Here is a 24,790-nt window from a genome sequence, read left to right as displayed (position 1 = left end):
ATATCTATATATATATATATATATATAATATTATATATATATATATAGACGCTCATTCGGGTATATCTGGGTTACGAGGTCCCCATATAGACCCAATGCTCCAGAAACATTACCTTGCCAGGGACCACGGTCCAGAGCTACTGATGATTCAGACCTGCAGTCTAAACTGTAAAAATACAACCCTTTAAAAAAAAAAAATGTAAAGTTCAAATGAGAATATCCATGCAAATGCTGTAGAGGCAGCACTGCTGTGCGACATCAACAGCATGCATTTCCTTTCACTGAGAAATAACTGGGGCCCTGGCCAAGTATTTCTCAATACCCCCCTCCCCCCCGACCACTCCGCCTTGTCTCTCCACACCATCCTGTCCCGTGATTTTCAAACTCAGAGGGCCCTCTGGTGGTGGAATGAAAAGAGTGCAAAGAGCACAAACAAGGTGTGTGTAAAGAGCAGATAGCGTGATGTCTGGGGTATGAGTTAAACCCTGCGATGTTTTTTTACACATATAAACACATCTTATTGCACATATTAGAAATGTAAACCAAAATGCTATGCAACATGTATTTAGTAAAAAAAAATATCAGAAATTCTGATAGAGGCAAAATAATAACAATATAGTGTTACCGAAGGACCAATGTGTGCGCCCACAAAGGCCCCGACGCGCTCAGGTGAGTTCACCTTTCTGCAGTGTGCTGGAATGGGAGGGGCCAGCTGGCTGCGCGCTGAGGTGTAAGAAGCACCAGGGTGGAGTGACGGGGAGTTTGGAACGGAACCCTGTCGGTTTGTGTGCAAGGAGGTGGTAAGATGTTACAGCACTTCAATCTGAATGTAAGCAATGCAACCACCCTCTCCTTCTGCCCGTCTTAGACCTGTGGGGCTGCTTTAGCAAACCTGCTTTATCAGACACGACTCGTTCCCTTGGGGGGTGTACCAAGTCCTCCCCACACTAACGTCAGGTATACAAGCCCCTCCCGTTATGGTGAAAAAATATACGTCAAGTCACAGAAAGGAAGTGAAAAGGACTATTACTTTTTTTTTTTTTTCATTCACTGTATTATATAAAACTAACTTTACGCAAGGAAACTGTTTCTGGTTCGTCACGAGTTGGAGAGTTTGGAATCTCCGCTGCCGGTGAGTCCTACTCGTCTTTACAATCATTCATTTAATTGGTTTAAAACACTAGATTTGCCGCTGCACACACACGCACACATATGTGCAATGGTATAGCTTGCAATACTGACCGTTCTTTTCACAGCAGGATGAGGTGTCTTTGTGTGTGGATCTATACAGTAAAACAAAGCGGCTCCGGGCGGGTAACCGCTCCAGTGGCTCTGGGGCTGGCCGATCTCATTTAGGAGTGGACCAATTGTTCACGGTACGCAGATGTATGACGAGAAGTCTTCTGCCTTGAGAAGGACGTTGTAACACCAAGCAATGTTCCTTAGCTGGTTCTGAAATATTAGAAAGAAAAAAAAAACGCTTAAACAAAGATTATTGGTACAGCTGTGTAAACTTTTAAAATACAACCAGTAAAGTAGCACGCAAAGTAAATCGAGATTGCCTGTCCAACTTTTTCTTAATGCATTGTAGTTGTGCAAGAATGCAGTTTATTTATTTGTGAAGCGGAAAAGCGTGTGGAAGGAAGCACGCTGACAGACAGACGGCTCTCCCTGAGCTGCAGCTGTGCTGCTGGACCGTTTCTGAACGGTTATTTTTACCAGCGAAACTCCCCACAGAGGTGCATTTCCACTGTTCTCTGGGCAAGGTACTCAACGTGTGTCAGACCTAGACAAGTGAACAGTGAATGCGACGTGCTTGTGGTCGCGTTTTTGTACTTCTCGGTTTGCAGAGGGTGGTAAACCTTGCGCAAGCAATGCTTCGCTTCATTGTGGTGTTACCCCACCGTGTGTCACTTATTAGGTTCCTGTCACACTTCTTTATAAACTGATGGGATCTGTCCTTCGCGATGCTGATTTCACTTTGCTGATTAACACTGTGAGGTGGTGCAATCTGAGCATTTCCTCAGAATTGTGTTTCTTTGGCACAGCAGTACATGCCACCTCCATGACCTGGCTTCTCCTGCATTCTGTGTATTTCACGTTTTGTAGAATGGCAAGTAGGCGCCAGGGTGGAGAGATCTCTTTCTGTCAGAATGAGCTCACATTCATCTCTGCAAGGGCTCCCTGTGGAACACGTGATTAATAGTAACATTATTCCCTTTATTATAGCATGCACCTGTCTCTCTGTAATATCAAAGCCATGCTCTTAGCTTTGCTTTCACTGTATCTGGTTATTTACTTACTTTTTTCCAGCTCTTTGCAATTTAGGACTGTTATACAAATACTCATCCAACATAGAGCAATCCCACTCTGCACAGTGTTATATCAAGGCTTGATTCCCGCTCTGCACAGTGTTATATCAAGGCTTGATTCCCGCTCTGCACAGTGTTATATCAAGGCTTGATTCCCGCTCTGCACAGTGTTATATCAAGGCTTGATTCCCGCTCTGCACAGTGTTATATCAAGGCTTGATTCCCGCTCTGCACAGTGTTATATCAAGGCTTGATTCCCGCTCTGCACAGTGTTATATCAAGGCTTGATTCCCGCTCTGCACAGTGTTATATCAAGGCTTGATTCCCGCTCTGCACAGTGCTATATCAAGGCTTGATTCCCGCTCTGCACAGTGCTATATCAAGGCTTGATTCCCGCTCTGCACAGTGCTATATCAAGGCTTGATTCCCGCTCTGCACAGTGCTATATCAAGGCTTGATTCCCGCTCTGCACAGTGCTATATCAAGGCTTGATTCCCGCTCTGCACAGTGTTATATCAAGGCTTGATTCCCGCTCTGCACAGTGTTATATCAAGGCATGATTCCCGCTCTGCACAGTGTTATATCAAGGCTTGATTCCCGCTCTGCACAGTGTTATATCAAGGCTTGATTCCCGCTCTGCACAGAGTTATTGAAAGGCTTGATTCCCACTCTGCACAGAGTTATTGAAAGGCTTGTTTCCCGCTCTGCAGTGTTATTGCAGCTGTGTACACATGGTATCTGAAAGGCTTGTACAAGGATGCTTGTTAAAAACAATCTTACTAATCTGGTTTGCTTGTTTAATTTCTAACATCCTTCACCTCTAGCACTGCACCTCTTGGTCAGAGGTTAGCAAGTCACTTCTGGGAATTGGCCCTTGTGTTCTTGTGAAACTTTCCTTGTTGTGCGCAGACCCTTTCTCAACCCTCCTTGTGTGCCCCAGCCTGATATTGAAACTAGAGGAGTTTAAAACACTGCACGTTTACATTTGCATAACAAGCGAACCGAAGGTAGAAGCCAGGTGTTCAGTGCAGGGATGCAGCAGTTAAATGAAAGGAGGTTCTGTTGGTTTGTAGCTGAAGCGCAGTTTGACTGGTTTGTTCAGCCTCCTCTGGGAGGAGGGTTAAAGCTTGTGTAATGAGGGAGGAGCAAGATGTCAGCTGGATCGGTGTTGAAATTCTGTTACACCACAGAACCTCATAAGGGGAAGGGCTGAAGCACAAACCAAACCAAGCACATACCCATTTTCTGAATTGTCACTTCTTAAACTCTAGTTCAGAATTGCTTTATGTAGTGCGTATTTTAGCAGCTGTCCTGTTTTCCGTTCTCAGAACGTGACGAATGTGGAAAAGAGCAGGTAGGTTATCTGAGCCAGCCATTCATGTCTCTCTCAGGAATGTAGTTTGAATAAAGGAGAAGCAAGGCAGTCTTTGCAGGGACTTGCAGCGAACTCTCCCCCCCAGGAGGAGCATGGAGCTGTGCTGCTTACCTGCTCAGACATGCCTTAATGAACAGACACCCTGCATCGCCTTCACAAGGGAATTCAGTGCAGGGTTTAGGAAACCACAGTGCAGAGCAGTCCCAGGGTGTGAGGTGTGTGTGTGTGTGACCCACAGCAGAGCAGAAATCCCTGCAAGAAGCCAGATTGAGCTGCTAGAGCCTGGTCGAGCTAGATGTGCAGTGTATTGCATTTTTAAGTAAAGGAATTTGGGGGCTCATCTCTGGTTAGAGGTCTAAAGCCCGACACGTTTCCCCCCAATTTATAAAAAGTTGTTTTTAACATTTTCAAGTGGTATTTGAAGCTGTTTACAAACGCAGGGAATCCGAGTCATTGAAGCTAGACAAGCGTTGTCCAAGTGTGGTGCACTTTTGCTTGGGGATAACAAGCAGGCCAGAGTCAGAGGACCTCAGCTTGCGGGCAGGGGCATAGGGGGTCAGCAGGTCGAGGAGGTACTCGGGACTTGTGTGATGAAGGGCAGTGTAGGTAAGCAGGAGAGTTTTTAAAATAATCCTGAACTATATTTAGATTCTTAAATTGAGTTTTAGATCCTACTAGGAGGAGTTCAGATTTGCTAGTGTTCAGCTGAAGAAAACTGGCATTATTATTAATAATATAAACCAGAGAGTTGCTCCTGGGATTGTTTTCTGGGTTTAAAAGAAGTGATTACTCCTTCATTCAGGACCTTGTTTTGCGTGCAGTATGAGGAGTTCTGGCTAGCTTTCAGAGCCTCGTGGAGTAAATGCAATGTGTTGGCAATGATGGGTACCAGTCTGCCAGCGTTGCACCCATCACAGTTTCCTCTGCATGATGATAGCAGTGTGAGTAATGGAGTGCTGTGCTTTGTTTAGATGCGTTTGTACTGAAATAAATCTTTGAGACGTGGCAGCAGCAGCAGCAGCAGCAGTGATGTGTGTTGAAAAGTTTTGACCCTCAGACCCCATTGTGCACAAGGCTGACGTTTCTACAGAGCCCCGGGCTTCACACACAGTAAGTACTTTGAGGAATCGCTTTATTTGATTGTATTCATGATAAGAGAGTTGCCCATTGGTTGTTTCCTTTTACTGCTGTTTGAACACAAGTCTCTTTGAGAATTATCCTTGAAGGTAGGTCATCTTTTCTTTGCAAACTGAAAGCAAATAATGAGTACTTTTTTCCTACTGTTTTTTAAATAATTTAAAACCCAGACCTCATGGTTATTGATTTATTCATGGATTGTGTATTCAGCCACCTCGGCACTGCCTTCACAGCCAGGTCAACAGAGTTGTGGTGAAGTTGTGGGAGTCTTGTGCTTCTGACCGACTGAATGATTAACAGTGCAGAGGAGTGGCTGTAGTTCTGAGAAAGCAGCTGCCATTTCTCTTCCCGATGTGTGTGGAAGGAGTGGCCCTTCCTGCTTAGCGCTCAATGACAACAGATGTGCACTGAAACCTGACCCTGCCAGCGTTACCACCTGCTGGGAGCTTTATTCCAGCCTGGCATCACATTAAAACTCCTTTTCAAGTCCTCTTGACATGCCATGCTATGGAACCCACAGACCACAAGCTTCCACGCAGCTTACAAGGGCAGGAGCCACGTCAATCAAAGCTGCAACTTGAAGAAACCAAACCCTAACCCTGCACCAGGGGGACAGCACACAAAGCTCGAACTCGATAAGGATGTTGATGTGACTGTTTGAAGGGAGTGTTGTACACAGGAAACCTGCATCAATATCAAGCTTCATCGCATGGGCTGAAACTTTTCTCCCTTCACATCACCTAGATGGCAGCAGATTTACATGCTGTAAGTGCCTTGTGGAAACTTGCAAGGGAGAAGTAACATCAAGATGTGGTCCTAGTGTCCATCGCTGATGTCTTGTTTAACTTCCTTTTTATCGCATGCATTTATAGCAGTGCTTTTTTGTTTGTTATTTTAGGTTTATAGGGCTGGAATGTTGTTTATTGCTTTATAAACACGGATCTCCTGAAGCTGGTTATACAGGATCCCACGGAAAGGGAGTTTCATTTCTGGGAAAGAGAGCAGTAAAGTTCTAGTATAGAACTGCCAAACTAAACAAAAACAGAACAAGGTAGCCCTGCCCTCGCAGAAGGGGTAAGAAGCTTTAAAAGGCTTTAACCAAGAGCCGAGAGTTCACACGTATTATTATTATTCCAACCCTTATTAATGGTGCTTTCTAAAAGATATTCCAGTTTTCAGACCTCGTGAGTTTTGTTTATTTCCTGGTTCGGAGCACAGTGGCAGATGTTTGGAGTCTGGTTCCAGGTCCCACTGGGGCTCTTAACAGCTGTCGGGGGATCTGACAGCCCCCCCCCCCCCCCCCCCCCCCCCCCCCAGTTTGGAGTTCACTCACATGTGTATCAAGGTTGAGGTAATTAGGTTTGTGTTTCCAGTGGAGCTGCCATGCTGATGCTAAGAGGCAGGGTATTGATCTGTACTGACTGAGAGGAGTGCTTAGCACGGTCTGTCCAGCTCTGACTAGAGGAAGAAAGGCGAGTCTTATTGCAGGACTGTTCTTACGTTTATAGCATTGTCGCTGGGTAAGTGACTTCATTTTATAATGTACTGCCTTGGATTTGCTTTGAAGTTTCTTTTGGTATTTCTGCATGAACCTCTAGTGAGTGTTTAATAGCAAAGGATGAATGTTGGGTTGGGTTAGTCGTCTCCTCTGTGAAGCTCTCTGGATTTCTCTGCGGTTCACTGTGTTATAATGTAGTAACGAAGCCTAATTGTGATCCTTCTTACCCTGCTCCCTTTCATGTGGTGCTGCTGTGAAGTGCTGTTTTGAAAACTGGCCAGAAAGATGATCGGAGCACACAGGCACAGCCCAGTAGTCTAGCAGTGCTTTTCAAACCCTTTCTCTACCTACACAATTGGACTGGAGAAGGTGTAAAGGGTACGCTTTTTGATTCAGATAGCCAGGTGGCGTACATCATAAATACATATGCAATTTCTTTTCTTCTTTGCTAGCCTGCCCTTCACTGATAGTGTTGGTCTTTTCAGCAGGCAGCTTCGCGATCTGGGAAAGTTTGTAACAGAAATGTGTCCGTTGTGTGCAGGAACACTGTGATTCTGTAATTCTGCAAGCTGATGTTAGATACAGAGCGTCTGTTAACAAAAGCCAGGGCAACGACTTTCTCCTACTAAAGCAAAGCGCGGGCAGAGAAATGGTTTGCAGCACATGTGATCTCCCCTCCATCGCTGTGTATTCATTCATACAGAGTTCACAATACCCCCCCCCCCCCCCCCCCCCCTCCACCGTTGTCTCCACGCCCCCCCCAGTCAGTTGTGATATTCATTCATACAGAGTTCACAATACACCCCCCACCCCCCTCCATCGCAACTAAGTACCGGTTCAACAGAGCGAAAAGGAATGGAGCTGTGTTTATACACAGCCTCACTCTACCCTCTTACCCAAGTACTGCTGACTGCTTGTCCTCTCTGCCCCTATGCAGTTGCCCCTGGCACTATGTGACCTTGCCTGCTTAGCAAGTCTGGTTAACGTGTCTGATTTGTACAGCTGGATTAGGGCTGCTCCTCTATTCAGCGCTCACCCCTGCTCTGTCTGTTCTAGCAGGACCAGGGCCTTCTCCCATGCTGGGCGATTAATTCATTCAATAGCAGCTTCCCTTTTAGCCAAGCAGCTGTCTTCTGTGAATTAGTGTGCTTCTTTCTTTCGAGTGCGGGATTAGCAGAGCAGTCATTCTCACTGAAATCCACACACACAGACACTAGAGCAGGGCTGGTCTTTTGTCCCAGCCCTAATTGTTTAATCGAACCAATTAAACTTCTGTCCAGAACCCTGTAGAAGTTCATTGTGTCACGTTGCCGCTTTACTCTGGAGTGGAATGGTCATTGCTAGCGGAAAACAGTGGAATGGAACTGATGGGTCTTTTTAATTTAGATTTTTCTACATGTACAGTATTTTTATTTATTTATTTATTTATTAGCATGCCCCAAATGAACAGCAACAAAATACTTCAAATTAAATTGAGTTCCAACCTTCCAATTGAAATAAATATAAATAAATACATTTGAGTCAGCTCCGAAGACCCCGGCTCTCCTCCCCCTCAGGGCAGGACCCTGCTGCTGTCTGGGAGGACTGTTATCTGCTGGGGTTGGAGTGAGGTTCTGATGCCTTCTGTGGCGAGTGGATGGAATGGGTTACCTAGTCATGTTGTTGAGGCAGAATCACTTGGATTCCTTAAGGCCCAACTTGAAAAAGTTTTGAGATCAAGCAGCTACTCGGAAGAGAGGAGGCCATCCGGCCCGTCTGCTTGTGTTCTCAAGTTCCCTCTATCTCTTGGTGTTGCAGTTCTGACCCGAGTCTCCCTGCCAGGATGGCCTCCGAGGAGCAGCTGAACGGGGGCAGACAGTCAGACACCCGGCTCCAGAGCAGGAAACCGCCCAGCCTGGTCATCAACATCCCCCCGCCAGAGGAGGACAGGGGGGGCAGCAGCAAGGTGAGCATTCACACTGGCGCTACCAGGGGGCAGCGAGTGTGTGTGTGTGTGTGTGTGTGCGCACCTGCGCGGGCATGTTTACAGTGTCTACAAGATTAGAAAAAAAAATTAGAGCAGTATTTACACCTGTATTGATCCCCACACCCTTCTTGTTTAGACCAGGACTTCAAGTCAATGCAAATCCTGCGTCAATCCTGAAAACTGCAGCAGTTCAGGCTGCTCTGGAGACTGTGTCGTCCTTAGTGGGTTTGTGTATCGTGAACCCCCTCCCAGTGCAACTCCTTCCCTCTGACCTGTGCTCCTCTCTCCCCTCCAGCTGCTCCGACCGTCTCTGAAGAAGAGTGCAAGCCGGCGTGGGTCAAGTGATGGGCAGTCTGACAGCGATGCCCAGGAGAGACGCGGTGCGTTCCAGAGACAGAGCTCCCTCACACAGAACATCCGCAGGTACAGAGACACACGCACATGCATGCACACACACACACACACACACACACAGAGGGAGCCTGACATTCTGCTTACACAACAGGGCCTGTGGTGTGGCATGCCAGGATGTTGCTGAATTGCACCCTTGTGATTTGAATAAATGAGTATGGCTTTGCTTCAGATTACACATTTACACTGAACGTGCTTGGGCCTCATGTTTCTTCTCATTGAGGGAAGTTCCACGCTGAGAATTAATTATTTTCCAGTGTTTTTCATGTTATGCTGTACTACAGCAGGGATGGAAAGAAGACTCCTATTGCATAGCAGTTTTATCCATTCCAGGTTTTAATATGTGCTTGATTAGCCATCGTGTATAGGTAACAAGCTCAGGTGTGTCTTATTATTAAACTAGTAAAACCAGCAATGCATCAAACTGCCCTGCAGCGGGAGTCTTCTTTGTGTCCCTGTACTATGTGGGCTGTGTAGAGCATCAGGTGGTCCTGGTGGCTCCTCCCTCCCTGCAGTTTAAATGTTCCTCTGTGCTCTGTGAGTGTTGACTGTGAGTCCTCCTGCCACACAGGGGCACTGCGCAGTGGTTCGGAGTGGGCAGCGACTGCGAGAGCAAGCAGCAGGAGTGGCAGCGCAAGAGTGTGCGGCACTGCAGCCAGCGCTATGGGAAACTCAAAGCACAGTACAGGGACCTGGAGCTGCCCAGCCAGGACGGGCAGGAGTCCCCCGCACCCTGCAAGCTGCCAAAGGTAACCTCCTCCCTCCTCCTGCGCACAAACAAAACCCTTTTCCCAGCTGATTCGTCTTGCCTCTTCTCTTTATAAAGTCTTTAGCAGGGTTTGTGGTGTGGGCAGTAGAATCAGCTGCAGGTGATCATTCAGTTTCTTCACCCAACTCCTCAGATTGTCGACCCTCTGGCCCGTGGGCGTGCGTTCCGGTACCCTGATGAAACGGATCAGCCACGGACCCCCCACCACACCCATCCCCACCCCCCTCAGACCCCGGGCGTGACGTCGCTCAGCTCCTTCACCAGCGTGCGCTCCGGCTACGCCCGCCTGCCGGCCAGGAAGAGAGAGTCCGTGGCGCAGATGAGCTTTCGCGCCGCTGCCTCCATCTTCAAGGTAACGCTGCCATTGTATCACTCCGTGGCCACGCCAAGCCTTTTCCATTGTGCCCAGCCCCATGCTCTGACACCAGTCCTCTCCAATGTCCCTGTTTGCTTGTGTGTGTGTTTGCAGGGGCGACCCGTGCTGTCCAGCTCGCTGCCCAAGAGGAGTCTCCCTCGACGCAGCTTCGCTCGGCCAAGCTGGCCGGAGGACGACATCGTGGACACAGCAGACACCTTCGACTCCTCCTTTTTTAGTAAGGCAAGAGCGGCTCTCCTCCTTCCCTTTCTTAGACGAGCTGTTTGTTCTGCACCACCAGTTAGGATCTTTGAGTGTGATAACGGAGTCAGTTTGGCCTCATGAACAAGGATAGTAGCATTTCCAGTTCTGAGCTGGGTGGGAGATTGTCACACAAGGAAAAGTTCTGTAATCTCAAAATACAGCTCTGAAACAACGTTTTGAGCTCCACTGACTCTGATCTTTGAGGCTGATCTTTTAGATCAAAGACCGGTTATATAAGTAAACGAGCAGCACAGCTACAATTGCGAGCAAACAATAATAATCGCCTCATAATAAGTAAATCATCCCTGTGTTTCAAAGGCAGCCAGCGGGCTCTTGAGATACGGCAGGTGTCTGAAGTGCCTGTCCCTTGATTGCTGTGTTTTCTGTTTGATCTCTGACTCTATGTGGCCACTGCTTCCTCTCTGCAGATGGACATGCACGAGGAGATGTGCTCGATGGCAGACGACGTGTTTGAATCCCCCCCACTCTCAGCCAGCTACGCCCCGCCTCCCCCAGCGCCCTTCGGAGGAGACATGCAGCCAGGGGAGAGCATGCAGCCCAGCATGTGAGTGAGAGAGCCACAGAGAGGAACACATCAATGATACTGTGTTAGCTACGCAGTGTGGCTTTATATAGGCTCTACAAAGCTGTCCAATTCAATTAAGCGTTGCCTCAGGAGTAAAGGGCAATTGATTACTATGATTTCAATGATAAATCCATAGCTCTGTTCTCTGTCACGCCCCCATAGCTTTCAGTTTGCTTGGAAAATGAATCAATAAAAATGTTATCCTGGATAATGACCCACAGAACAGCTGAGCAATTCTGTGTCACCCAGAAGAGTCTGGTGAGGGTTAGGGCACATTAACTCCCTTTAGTTTTGAAGATGCAGATGTATTTATGTTTTATTTTGGGTTCTGCTGTGTGTGTGTGTGTGTGAAGGGGTCTCCCTGTCTCCTCTCTCTGCAGTAAGGGTTAGGGTTAGGTTACATTAACTCCCTTTAGTTTTGAAGGTGCAGATGTATTTGTGTTTTATTTTGGGTTCTGTTGTGTGTGTGTGTGTGTGAAGGGGTCTCCCTGTCTCCTCTCTCTGCAGTAAGGACGTGTCGAAGACCCCCGCTGTGGGCGGGTCCCCCCCTCGCAGGGGCCGGCGCATCGCCTCGCAGGTATGGAAGGAAACTGCAGGATTATTCATTTGGTATTTCTCTGTGTGAAGCAGCGCACACAAGGATCTAAGAAGAATTGAATACGTTTCCTTTTATCGATTTCCAATATTCAAAAGTTACACACATAGTGCTTATACATTGACATAATAATGTAGCCTTAATTATAAACGGAACTGAGACGGTGACCAGTGAGCTAATCCTGTGGAAGAGGCACGGGCACGGCATGGTCAGTCTTCGGGAGAGAACTCGGGTCTGCTTCTTGAAAGCATCTCCAAGGGCTGCTGTTTTATATACAGTCTCTGCACCCCAAGTCGCTGGCTTATTCCTGTGTGCCAGCAGCGTGTTCGTTTTATAGCCCCTTTCCCAGGTACTGAATCGTTCTTTGCCTGATGGGAGCACATGCTGCCCACGTGGCAGCAGCACAGCTGCGTCTCAATCCTAGTTTTGCAGTTGCATTCTTTTTATAAACTCTTGCCCTACAGGTGAAGCACTTTGCCTTCGACAAGAAGAGGCGTCAGTACGGGCTGGGGGTGGTGGGGAAGTGGATGAACCGCACCTACCGTCGCAGCCTGAGCAGCACCGTGCAGAAACAGCTGGAGGACTTCAACAGCCACAGGTAACCAGGCTGGCAATGCCACTCCCATTGCGTAGCAGTCTGATCCATTCCTGGTTTTACTAGGAGTTTAATAAGACACGCCCCTGAGCTTGTTGCTTATAAACTGGGGCTAATCCAGCTAAAATCTGGAATAATTGAAACTGCTGTGCAACATTTCTATCCCTGAGTAATCGATAGCCCTGCATGTACACTGCTGTCTCCTGCAACACTAAAACAAGACCAACAAAGATCTTTACTTAACTGTAATATTGACAGCAGTAGATGGAGTGCATCTGGACTGTGGCCCAGGGTGCTGTGTGATACAAGTGGCTATCCTTCCACAGTTTAGAGCGCAGAGTGGGTCCCCATTTCCATAGGATGCAAAGCAACTTCAGGTGGCTGTGTCACATCAGTACCAGGCTCCCAGATAAAAGATGTCTTTTCTCCATGGCTCCCTTACTTCCAGGCCCTACTTCACCTACTGGATCACGTTCGTTCACATCCTCGTCACTCTGCTGGCTATCGGCACCTACGGCATCGCCCCTGTGGGATTCGCTCAGCACGTGTCCTCTGATCTGGTGAGTGTCCCGGCTGGACCGGTGTGGATATTCAGAGTGTCCCGGCTGGACCGGTGTGGATATTCAGAGTGTCCCGGCTGGACCGGTGTGGATATTCAGAGTGTCCCGGCTGGACCGGTGTGGATATTCAGAGTGTCCCGGCTGGACCGGTGTGGATATTCAGAGTGTCCCGGCTGGACCGGTGTGGATATTCAGAGTGTCCCGGCTGGACCGGTGTGGATATTCAGAGTGTCCCGGCTGGACCGGTGTGGATATTCAGAGTGTCCCGGCTGGACCGGTGTGGATATTCAGAGTGTCCCGGCTGGACCGGTGTGGATATTCAGAGTGTCCCGGCTGGACCGGTGTGGATATTCAGAGTGTCTTGGCTGGACCGGTGTGGATATTCAGAGTGTCCTGGCTGGACCGGTGTGGATATTTAGACTGTCCTGTGTAGACCGGTATGGATATTGGGATGTTGGCGTCAGTATTTACTCCAGACCCCCATCGTTGTCCTGCGTCTGACGTGTCTCTTTGTTCTTCCCCAGGTCCTCCGAAACAAAGGGGTGTACGAAAGTGTGAAATACATACAGCAGGAGAACTTCTGGATAGGACCCAGTTCAGTGAGTGTTTGTGATTCATGTCATTGCATTCCAGTGAGTATGGATTCAGTGCTGCCATGATTTCAATGTCTGCCCATGTCTCTGACTCCTGTGTGTGTCTGTGTCGCTGTCTGTGTGGTGTGTTGGGTTTGTGTTGTGTGTGTTTCCCAGGACTCGTTGATCCACCTGGGTGCTAAGTTCTCCCCATGTATCCGGCGTGATGAGCAGATCGCTGCTCTCATCGAGAGGGCGAAGGAGAGGGAGAGGGGATCAGGCTGCTGTGTCCAGAACGACAACTCCGGCTGCGTGCAGACCCTGCCTGACGACTGCTCAGTGAGTCCAGCACTGCAGCTGCCTTACAACACTGAGCTTGGGACCTCAGGATAATAATAACGATGTAATTTGTGTGCCCCTCCCTGTTTGCAGGAGACTCTCGCTAGCTTTGAGAAGTGGACTGAGAAGACTGGCCCCCCGATGGAGGGTTCTGATGGAGTGAGGTCATCGGGATCGGTGTGTCACCAGGACCCCCGGTATAGTAGCCCCACTCCGCTCCTGTTTGGTTTAGAAAGTGAACTGGGAATAATTCCTCACTGAGCCCGAAGCCTCCTCACCAATGATTCCCCGGTGGGGGGGTGGGGGGGCGGCTGATTACAGCTGTTCCAAGCAATGAGCGCATCACAGCAGCACCAGCGCTCTGTTTCCAGGCTGTGCTGTCTTTCCAGGATCTGCTCTGTTTCCAGGCTCTGCTGTGTTGTTTAATTTCAAATATTGTCTCCTTTCTGTTTCTTGCGCAATGCTGTCATCTTCTGGAGTGTTGGAGTAGCGCAATTCTCCTTCATTCAGCTTGATGCTTGAAGCATTGTCAGCACACTGAATAATGACCAATTACCTCTGTGAATGTTAAAGGACTGTCTGTGATATACATTAATATAGCATGTGTGCACCACCACTGCACTTGTGGGATGGCTTGCTCATTCACATTTATTTCATGCATTTGAAGATGGGGGACAATTATTATTCAGAGTTTGGTGCTGTCACTGTGTCAGTGTGGTGAGTGTGCGCCCCTGTCTCCACTGTTTATTCAGAGCTTGGTGCTGTCAGTGTGGTGTGTGTGTGCCCCTGGTCTCCACTGTTCATTCAGAGCTTGGTGCTGTCAGTGTGGTGAGTGTGTGCCCCTGTCTCCACTGTTCATTCAGAGCTTGGTGCTGTCAGTGTGGTGAGTGTGTGCCCCTGTCTCCACTGTTCATTCAGAGCTTGGTGCTGTCAGTGTGGTGAGTGTGTGCCCCTGTCTCCACTGTTCATTCAGAGCTTGGTGCTGTCAGTGTGGTGAGTGTGTGCCCCTGTCTCCACTGTTCATTCAGAGCTTGGTGCTGTCAGTGTGGTGAGTGTGTGCCCCTGTCTCCACTGTTCATTCAGAGCTTGGTGCTGTCAGTGTGGTGAGTGTGTGCCCCTGTCTCCACTGTTCATTCAGAGCTTGGTGCTGTCAGTGTGGTGAGTGTGTGCCCCTGTCTCCACTGTTCATTCAGAGCTTGGTGCTGTCAGTGTGGTGAGTGTGTGCCCCTGTCTCCACTGTTCATTCAGAGCTTGGTGCTGTCAGTGTGGTGAGTGTGTGCCCCTGTCTCCACTGTTCATTCAGAGCTTGGTGCTGTCAGTGTGGTGAGTGTGTGCCCCTGTCTCCACTGTTCATTCAGAGCTTGGTGCTGTCAGTGTGGTGAGTGTGTGCCCCTGTCTCCACTGTTCATTCAGAGCTTGGTGCTGTCAGTGTGGTGAGTGTGTGCCCCTGTCTCCACTGTTCATTCAGAGCTTGGTGCTGTCAGTGTGGTGAGTGTGTGCCCCTGTCTCCACTGTTCATTCAGAGCTTGGTGCTGTCAGTGTGGTGAGTGTGTGCCCCTGTCTCCACTGTTCATTCAGAGCTTGGTGCTGTCAGTGTGGTGAGTGTGTGCCCCTGGTCTCCACTGTTCATTCAGAGCTTGGTGCTGTCAGTGTGGTGAGTGTGTGCCCCTGTCTCCACTGTTCATTCAGAGCTTGGTGCTGTCAGTGTGGTGAGTGTGTGCCCCTGTCTCCACTGTTCATTCAGAGCTTGGTGCTGTCAGTGTGGTGAGTGTGTGCCCCTGTCTCCACTGTTCATTCAGAGCTTGGTGCTGTCAGTGTGGTGAGTGTGTGCCCCTGTCTCCACTGTTCATTCAGAGCTTGGTGCTGTCAGTGTGGTGAGTGTGTGCCCCTGTCTCCACTGTTCATTCAGAGCTTGGTGCTGTCAGTGTGGTGAGTGTGTGCCCCTGTCTCCACTGTTCATTCAGAGCTTGGTGCTGTCAGTGTGGTGAGTGTGTGCCCCTGTCTCCACTGTTCATTCAGAGCTTGGTGCTGTCAGTGTGGTGAGTGTGTGCCCCTGTCTCCACTGTTCATTCAGAGCTTGGTGCTGTCAGTGTGGTGAGTGTGTGCCCCTGTCTCCACTGTTCATTCAGAGCTTGGTGCTGTCAGTGTGGTGAGTGTGTGCCCCTGTCTCCACTGTTTATTCAGAGCTTGGTGCTGTCAGTGTGGTGAGTGTGTGCCCCTGTCTCCACTGTTCATTCAGAGCTTGGTGCTGTCAGTGTGGTGAGTGTGTGCCCCTGTCTCCACTGTTCATTCAGAGCTTGGTGCTGTCAGTGTGGTGAGTGTGTGCCCCTGTCTCCACTGTTCATTCAGAGCTTGGTGCTGTCAGTGTGGTGAGTGTGTGCCCCTGTCTCCACTGTTCATTCAGAGCTTGGTGCTGTCAGTGTGGTGAGTGTGTGCCCCTGGTCTCCACTGTTCATTCAGAGCTTGGTGCTGTCAGTGTGGTGAGTGTGTTCCCCTGTCTCCACTGTTCATTCAGAGCTTGGTGCTGTCAGTGTGGTGAGTGTGTGCCCCTGGTCTCCACTGTTTATTCAGAGCTTGGTGCTGTCAGTGTGGTGAGTGTGTGCCCCTGTCTCCACTGTTCATTCAGAGCTTGGTGCTGTCAGTGTGGTGAGTGTGTGCCCCTGGTCTCCACTGTGCTCATTATCTCTTGTGTTGCTCTGACAGGACCTGTGAAGAGCCTGCTTCCGCCGCGCCTCACATCTGGCCGGACGACATCACGAGGTGGCCGGTGAGTAAAGCCAGTCAGCCTGGGTGTTCCAGAATGTGCCCCCAGTCAAGGGCCAGATTATTTTCTCCCTCCACGTGACTTCCTGGAATAGCAGATCCTGTTGGGCATGGAGGGGTTTTATCACAGTGAAGTGTCCCTTGCAGCCTGTGCTGTGTCCTTGTTTCAGATCTGCACCTATCAGGGCAAGAATAACCACACAGGCCTGAAGCACATGGATTGTGCCATCAAGGGCAGACCCTGCTGCATCGGGACCAAGGGAAGGTACGGATGCACTCGAACCCACACTGAACCCCTTAGATACAATGCCAGGGTCTCTGCGATACAGTGCTCTGATGAACAGGTTAATTACAATATACACTGAACCCCCTAGATACAGTGCCAGGGTCTCTGGGATACAGTGCTCTGATGAACAGGTTAATTACAATACACACTGAACCCCCTAGATACAGTGCCAGGGTCTCTGCGATACAGTGCTCTGATGAACAGGTTAATTACAGTGCACACTGAACCCCCTAGATACAGTGCCAGGGTCTCTGGGATACAGTGCTCTGATGAACAGGTTAATTACAGTGCACACTGAACCCCCTAGATACAGTGCCAGGGTCTCTGCGATACAGTGCTCTGATGAACAGGTTAATTACAGTGCACACTGAACCCCCTAGATACAGTCCCAGGGTCTCTGCGATACAGTGCTCTGATGAACAGGTTAATTACAATGCACACTGAACCCCCTAGATACAGTGCCAGGGTCTCTGGGATACAGTGCTCTGATGAACAGGTTAATTACAATATACACTGAACCCCCTAGATACAGTGCCAGGGTCTCTGCGATACAGTGCTCTGATGAACAGGTTAATTACAGTGCACACTGAACCCCCTAGATACAGTCCCAGGGTCTCTGCGATACAGTGCTCTGATGAACAGGTTAATTACAATGCACACTGAACCCCCTAGATACAGTGCCAGGGTCTCTGGGATACAGTGCTCTGATGAACAGGTTAATTATAATGCACACTGAACCCCCTAGATACAGTGCCAGGGTCTCTGCGATACAGTGCTCTGATGAACAGGTTAATTACAATACACACTGAACCCCCTAGATACAGTGCCAGGGTCTCTGGGATACAGTGCTCTGATGAACAGGTTAATTATAATGCACACTGAACCCCCTAGATACAGTGCCAGGGTCTCTGGGATACAGTGCTCTGATGAACAGGTTAATTACAATACACACTGAACCCCCTAGATACAGTGCCAGGGTCTCTGGGATACAGTGCTCTGATGAACAGGTTAATTATAATGCACACTGAACCCCCTAGATACAGTGCCAGGGTCTCTGCGATACAGTGCTCTGATGAACAGGTTAATTACAATGCACACTGAACCCCCTAGATACAGTGCCAGGGTCTCTGCGATACAGTGCTCTGATGAACAGGTTAATTACAATACACACTGAACCCCCTAGATACAGTGCCAGGGTCTCTGCGATACAGTGCTCTGATGAACAGGTTAATTACAATACACACTGAACCCCCTAGATACAGTGCCAGGGTCTCTGCGATACAGTGCTCTGATGAACAGGTTAATTACAATACACACTGAACCCCCTAGATACAGTGCCAGGGTGTCTGCGATACAGTGCTCTGATGAACAGGTTAATTACACTGCACACTGAACCCCCTAGATACAGTGCCAGGGTCTCTGGGATACAGTGCTCTGATGAACAGGTTAATTACAATACACACTGAACCCCCTAGATACAGTGCCAGGGTCTCTGCGATACAGTGCTCTGATGAACAGGTTAATTACAATGCACACTGAACCCCCTAGATACAGTCCCAGGGTCTCTGGGATACAGTGCTTTGATGAACAGGTTAATTACAGTGCACACTGAACCCCCTAGATACAGTGCCAGGGTCTCTGCGATACAGTGCTTTGATGAACAGGTTAATTACAATGCACACTGAACCCCCTAGATACAGTGCCAGGGTCTCTGCGATACAGTGCTCTGATGAACAGGTTAATTACAATGCACACTGAACCCCTTAGATACAGTGTCAGGGTCTCTGTGATACAGTGCTCTGATGAACAGGTTAATTACAATGCACACTGAACCCCTTAGATACAGTGTCAGGGTCTCTGTGATACAGTGCTCTGATGAACAGGTTAATTACAATGCACACTGAACCCCCTAGATACAGTCCCAGGGTCTCTGCGATACAGTGCTCTGATGAACAGGTTAATTACAATGCACACTGAACCCCCTAGATACAGTGCCAGGGTCTCTGGGATACAGTGCTCTGATGAACAGGTTAATTACAATGCACACTGAACCCCCTAGATACAGTGCCAGGGTCTCTGGGATACAGTGCTCTGATGAACAGGTTAATTACAATGCACACTGAACCCCCTAGATACAGTGCCAGGGTCTCTGGGATACAGTGCTCTGATGAACAGGTTAATTACAATGCACACTGAACCCCCTAGATACAGTGCCAGGGTCTCTGGGATACAGTGCTCTGATGAACAGGTTAATTACACTGCACACTGAATGTTATATAAACCAGAGGAAAGAAGGGAGGAGTACGTTCATATAGCAGATGTAAAACATGTAGCATATCAGTGGATTCAAGTGACAAAGGAATATCCAATGTTCTGGGAGGAGGTTAATCGATCAGAATGAATAGATAAAGACTGTGTGTGTGTGTGTGTGTGTGTGTGTGTGTGTGTGTGTGTGCGTTGCTGTTGTATGGAATGGATCATGTCCTCATGTGCTTGTGCCCTTGTCCTGCAGGTGTGACATCACCACTCGTGAATACTGCACTTTCATGCAGGGATACTTCCATGAGGAGGCCACGCTCTGCTCACAGGTACGCACCCTGCAACTCTCGAGAGCCACAGAGCCCCTCCTCAGAGCTCAGCACAGGCAGAGCAGCCGGTCTGGATCACACACTTGCAGGGCTACTGATGAAGCCGGCATATTTCTGTACTAATATATCATCAAGATGCTGCTACTGTTCATTTATTTAATGTTTAACTTTGGCAAATCATATGAAAATGAGGCTCACACTTGCATTCAAGGATCCATTCCTAAAACGCCTGTGAGCACATTATTAAAGGTGCTGATGATTTTAACTGAGGATAGCAATAGTTTATTACAATTCAATATGATACTTATAGTAGAGAAAAGCCTCATGTCCTGATATGTAGTAATTGCACTACAGCACTGTATTACCATAGCATGCTGCTGTTAATATTACATATTTAAACACCCTATGTACTGGATTAACAGGTGCATTGTTAATTCCACACTACACTCCCCTGAGCTCCAGTGTTACCAGTATAGGATCCCAGTGCATCTCACCCTTGGTGTTTCCCCACAGGTGCACTGTCTGGACAAGGTGTGTGGTCTGCTGCCCTTTCTGAACCCAGACTTTCCAGACCAGTTCTACAGACTGTGGCTCTCCTTGTTTCTGCATGCTGGGTAAGGCAGCGCTCCCTCACCACACACAGCAGGCTGGTGCTTAGTGTGTGAGCCACCACTGATAAACAGCTTGACAATCTGTAATGTATGAACCTCTGACACTTCATTACACAGTGTCAGTAAACTCGTGTTCTTTCCCTGTTTGAGGAGAGGTGCTGCAGCTAGGGATTGTCCAGCAGGTGGCAGCATTGGGCTTGCCCTTACAGCAGTGTTGACTCTCAGGCTCTCTGTCTCTCTCTGCAGCTCCCACACACAGGCATGTGGTTCCAGTTGTTCAGGGTTTACTGGTATATAAACAGCTGAGACTCAAGGCATGAGACGTTTACCCCGTGCCAGTAATCAAGATTAGATTAGATTAGTTTCTACAGGAGTCAAGTACCTTCAATTAATCCCCATAAAAATTCAAGTCACTGCATTTGTCATTCAGCATTTGTTCGTTTGGGTGTAAAAGTTTGGATGTTTCTCCCTGGTTTTAAGATCTGAACATTTAATAATAGAGGTCAGAAAAACCGTAATGGAAACAAAAGCCTGAAACTCTAGTGTGAGTTTGTAACCCTGCTCAAGCGCCTGGCTCCTGATCATTTCAGTAATATATCTGTAGAAGAGGAGTCCTGAGTGCAACAGGGTGGTGTGAGTCTCAAGCCCTGTTCCTGCTCCCTGCAGGGTTATCCACTGCGCCGTGACAGTGGTCTTCCAGATGACGGTGCTGAGGGACCTGGAGAAGCTGGCGGGCTGGCTGCGCATCTCTATCATCTACATCCTGAGCGGCATCACTGGGAACCTGGCCAGCGCCCTGTTCCTGCCCTACCGAGCCGAGGTGAGCCGCTGTGCCAGGGCTGTACTCTGTTACTGCAGGAGGCACGCCTCTCAATGAGTACCCTTGAGATTAGCTTACTGTACTGGAGGATGGGGGCGCTACAGCAAGGTTGAGTGTTAATACTAAGAGGGTTTTAACAAAAGTGTTTTAACATTATTGACTCGCTAATATGATGCAGATCAGCTCAGTGACTCACTGATGTGATTCAGATCAGCTCAGTGACTCACTGATGTGATTCAGATCAGCTCAGTGACTCACTGATGTGATTCAGATCAGCTCAGTGACTCACTGATGTGATTCAGATCAGCTCAACAACTCACTAATGTGATTCAGATCAGCTCAGTGACTCACTAATGTGATTCAGATCAGCTCAGTGACTCACTAATGTGATTCAGATCAGCTCAGTGACTCAATAATGTGATTCAGATCAGCTCAGTGACTCACTGATGTGATTCAGATCAGCTCAGTGACTCACTGATGTGATTCAGATCAGCTCAGTGACTCACTGATGTGATTCAGATCAGCTCAGTGACTCACTGATGTGATTCAGATCAGCTCAGTGACTCACTGATGTGATTCAGATCAGCTCAGTGACTCACTAATGTGATTCAGATCAGCTCAGTGACTCACTGATGTGATTCAGATCAGCTCAGTGACTCACTGATGTGATTCAGATCAGCTCAGTGACTCACTGATGTGATGCAGATCAGCTCAGTGACTCACTGATGTGATGCAGATCAGCTCAGTGACTCACTGATGTGATTCAGATCAGCTCAGATGAAGCTGCAGGAATTTTTTTTCCTAGTTAGATCAAGGAAAGTAGATTTCATTTTGATGGGCGATATCCCGTGATTATATGAAGTGTCTCGGATTTCCACCAGAAATACCCGGTTCCGCTCCTTTCCCTGCTAAGAATTCCTATGGGAGTTGTGCTCCGAAGCAGCTGCCGGGAATGCTGTGCAATCCCCCAGGAGCATGCAGTGCCTTCCTCTTTCCTCACTTTGAAAATGAATCCACTGATATTTAAAGTCCATTAGCACCCTCTTAATTCAAGTACAGTTACACTAATCTGTCTATAAAATGAGTTACCTTTTTGTACCGAAAGTCATTGAATTGAATGAACAGAACTATTGCTGAATGTTCAGAAGGCTGGATGTTTTTAGTATCCTGTAAAATATATCAATTCTACATTCTATAGCTTTGAGAGGCACCCTAATGGGATCAAGTGACCAGCTGACCACTGAGCTAGTGAAAGGACTCTGGGTTTTATCCTTTAGTTGAGTGTCATCTGGGTTTGAGTGTCTTAATCCAGGTGTTTATCTCTTCAGTGTTTGCTGATGGAAAGTTCAGATAATCCTGATTGATGGATTAGTTATTGTGCTGTGCTTTCAAGATGGGTGGTTTGCCTGATAGAGATGCAAGTAGCTGCTAATGCCTCATGCTTTACACAGCCCATGCAGTACAGGAATGGAAAGAAGACTCCCATTGCAGAGCAGGTTGACCCATTCCTGGTTTTACTATGAATTTAGTCAGACATGCCTGAGCTCGTAGTAAAACCTGAAATGAGTGAGTCATGCTAAACTCAGAGTATAGAGAAGCACCCTGACTGCTAGAAGCTGTTACTTTACTAACTAAAAACAGTCATTAAATAGCACACAGAGATATTAATTAGATTTAGGTGGCAGGCAGTCCCTTGGTTCCAGGATCTGGCTGTGGGTCAGTTAGCTGGCAGGTCACACCCATTCTAAGCTGAGTTCCGTTCTGTGATCCGTTCTCTTGTGCTTGCCTTAGCGGAAGGTTACTCTCAGAGATTAGCCATCTGCTGCATGCAGGAATGATGTCAGTCTGCCCCCTAATCCTTGCTGCTTGCTCACACAGGTGCCTGCCACAGAATCCTGATTAGGCTCTTGGCAGGTTTGATGGCTTCAGCAATTGTGTTGTAGAGTCATGTATATGCCACCTCTGAACCCAGCTGTCCCTGCATTCCACCCTGGGCTTGCATGCCATGCTCATGAGCTGTGACCTCGTTCATTGTTACCTTGGAGGTCTGCTGGGGTGCACACAGTCACCTATCCAGATGGCAAGCCTGTCTTTATCTGCTAGGGCAGGGGTCTCCAACCCTGGTCCTGGACAGCCCCTGTCCAGCAGGATTTCTAGGTGTCTCTGCATCATCAGCTAAAGATCTGGAACACCTGTTTGTCTGGACTAATTAAGCCAATAACTGTTTCAGTTAAGTTACAGAGATTGGTTGAAAGGAAAATGGTATGTAATTCACCTTTTAACGAATACTAACAATGTTTTTCAGCAGCCAGCATTGAACAAAAGGAGCACAGCTTTCCACTGCAGTCCGAGGGTAATTTGTACACACTCAACTGCCTCAAAATAGATTCTCCACTATGTGGGGCTGTAATTAGCCCGGCTGCTTTCCATTAGCAGTCTCATCGGAGCGAGGTCTGGCTGACAGTGCTGTCATTTCAAACACAATGCTATCTCTTCCACGCGCTGACAATGGAGTGTTCAGAAGCGATGGTTAACCTCTAGCAGCTGGCAAGGCGTGCAAGCGTCTGGTGCAGTCAGGAGGAACAAATTCCAGAGGGCTGGGCGGAGCAGTGGGTGGGAGGGTGCACTAGCCTCTCACACTCTGGAGACGTGGGTTCGAGCCTGTCCTGTGTTACAGGTGAAAGGACATTGGCAGTAGCGAGTTGACTGCACTGAGTGTGCACCAGCAGGGCTTGTATTTAAATGTTGGCGCTCTGTTCAAGCTCTTTCTTTCTGCTGCACTTTACTATACTGTACTGGGATCTTGCAGTTTGTATGCAAGTATCTAATGAGATTAACCGAAATTAGAATCACCTGCTGTAACCCTGTCCAGTCGGGTATAAGTTGACAGTGTCTCTTGTACAGAAGACTCTCGTATCGTCAGAGACAGAGTCAGATGAATGTATTAACTTGTAGTGTGATTGCCCCTCTCTCCCTCTCCCCCTGTTCCAGGTGGGGCCGGCGGGCTCCCAGTTCGGCTTGCTCGCCTGCCTGTTTGTGGAGCTGATCCAGGGCTGGCAGATCCTGGAGAAGCCGTGGAAGGCGTTTTGCAAGCTGCTGGGCGTGGTGCTCTTCCTGTTCCTGTGCGGGCTGCTGCCCTGGATCGACAACATCGCACACATCTTCGGCTTCCTGAGCGGACTGCTGCTGTCCTTCGCCTTCCTGCCCTACATCACCTTCGGCACCTCGGACAAATATCGCAAGCGCGCCCTCATCCTCCTCTCCCTGCTCGCCTTCCTGGGGCTCTTCTCCTTGCTCATCGTCTGGTTCTACATCCACCCCATCCACTGGCACTGGCTGGAACACCTCACCTGCCTGCCCTTCACCAGCAATTTCTGTGAGAAGTATGACATCGACCACGTGCTTCACTAGCCTCCCTCCAGCTGTGCAGTCCAGGGGGGCTGCCCGAGCGAGCGGTGTGGCTGTGCAGGGGGGGGGCAAGGAGGCAGGCTCACTCAGGCCACACTGTGTGCTGCTTACTACAGACTTTACATTTATGAGAGAGAGGGAGAGGGAGTTAGGAGTCATCTTTAGTTTTATACATGCTTTGAGGGCCCAGGGGAGCAAGGAGTGGGGACAGTAGGAAGGGCTAGCTGCCCTGGGAGCTGCCTTGCATGTCATCGGGGAACAGTACTCCAGGATTATGGGTCTTTTGAATTTTTTTTAAAACTACAATTCGTGAGCCTCTGAGAATTTGGTACGGATTTGAAAAGAAAGAGAGGTGCATTTCCTTCAATCGCATTGAGTTACGACCAAGTCTAAGAAAAAAGGGCTTTGTGTGTAATACACGGGGTATGCTAGCTGTGTTCTGCTACTCCTCATCAGTGTGCGGTGTTGACTCAGATCAGTCATACTGATGTCATATATATATATATATATATATAGGGACTATTGGGATACCTGTATTGTCAGTAGCAGTATCTGTACAATTGTTTCAAACCATTCCTTCCCGGCACGTTATCAGGTACGTTATCAAGTCTCTCAAACTTTTGAAATCCTGCATGGAAGTAGTTGTGGCGAGTGTGATTAGGATCACAGGGGAAGCCTGGCATGGCTCGGACTGCTGTGCAGCTGGAAGCCTTGTGTTTCCCTGCCTGGGTTAAGGAATTCTCTCTCGTCCTTGAGTGGATGTGAAGTGTATGCCCTGGCTGGTCTCTCCGTGGCGCTGCCATACAGGCTGTCAGGGGTGTTCAGGGATTAGGGAACTCAGTAAAACCAGTGTCTGTCACTGGCTTAAAGCTATAAAAGGTGACTGAGAAATGGATTAAGCCTTAACTGAGGGAGATTGTAGGGCTTTGATTAGTCATTCCCTCCTCATAGCTCCATATCAACCAAGGCACATGCGGTAC

At 48.5% G+C, this 24,790-nt stretch overlaps 1 protein-coding gene across 1 annotated transcript; it reads left to right on the top strand.

Moving 5' to 3' along the window:
* The first annotated feature begins 988 nt into the window (after window positions 1-988).
* LOC121296426 (inactive rhomboid protein 2-like) lies at window positions 989-24,284 on the top strand. The gene is made up of 19 exons (XM_041221993.1): window positions 989-1,132; window positions 8,120-8,267; window positions 8,584-8,711; window positions 9,271-9,448; window positions 9,602-9,820; window positions 9,938-10,066; window positions 10,516-10,652; window positions 11,181-11,250; window positions 11,733-11,866; window positions 12,312-12,423; window positions 12,948-13,022; window positions 13,173-13,334; window positions 13,428-13,531; window positions 16,038-16,101; window positions 16,268-16,362; window positions 18,896-18,971; window positions 19,485-19,585; window positions 20,249-20,402; window positions 23,394-24,284. The coding sequence occupies exons 2-19, from the start codon at window positions 8,145-8,147 to the stop codon at window positions 23,811-23,813; spliced, it is 2,481 nt and encodes an 826-aa protein (XP_041077927.1). The 5' UTR covers window positions 989-1,132; window positions 8,120-8,144; the 3' UTR covers window positions 23,814-24,284.
* Window positions 24,285-24,790: the final 506 nt, after the last annotated feature.

The sequence above is a fragment of the Polyodon spathula genome, chromosome 21 (genome assembly GCF_017654505.1).
Source record: "Polyodon spathula isolate WHYD16114869_AA chromosome 21, ASM1765450v1, whole genome shotgun sequence".
Lineage (NCBI taxonomy): Eukaryota > Metazoa > Chordata > Actinopteri > Acipenseriformes > Polyodontidae > Polyodon > Polyodon spathula.
Note: the sequence above shows the minus strand (reverse complement) of the source record. Positions and strands in the feature narration are given on the sequence as shown.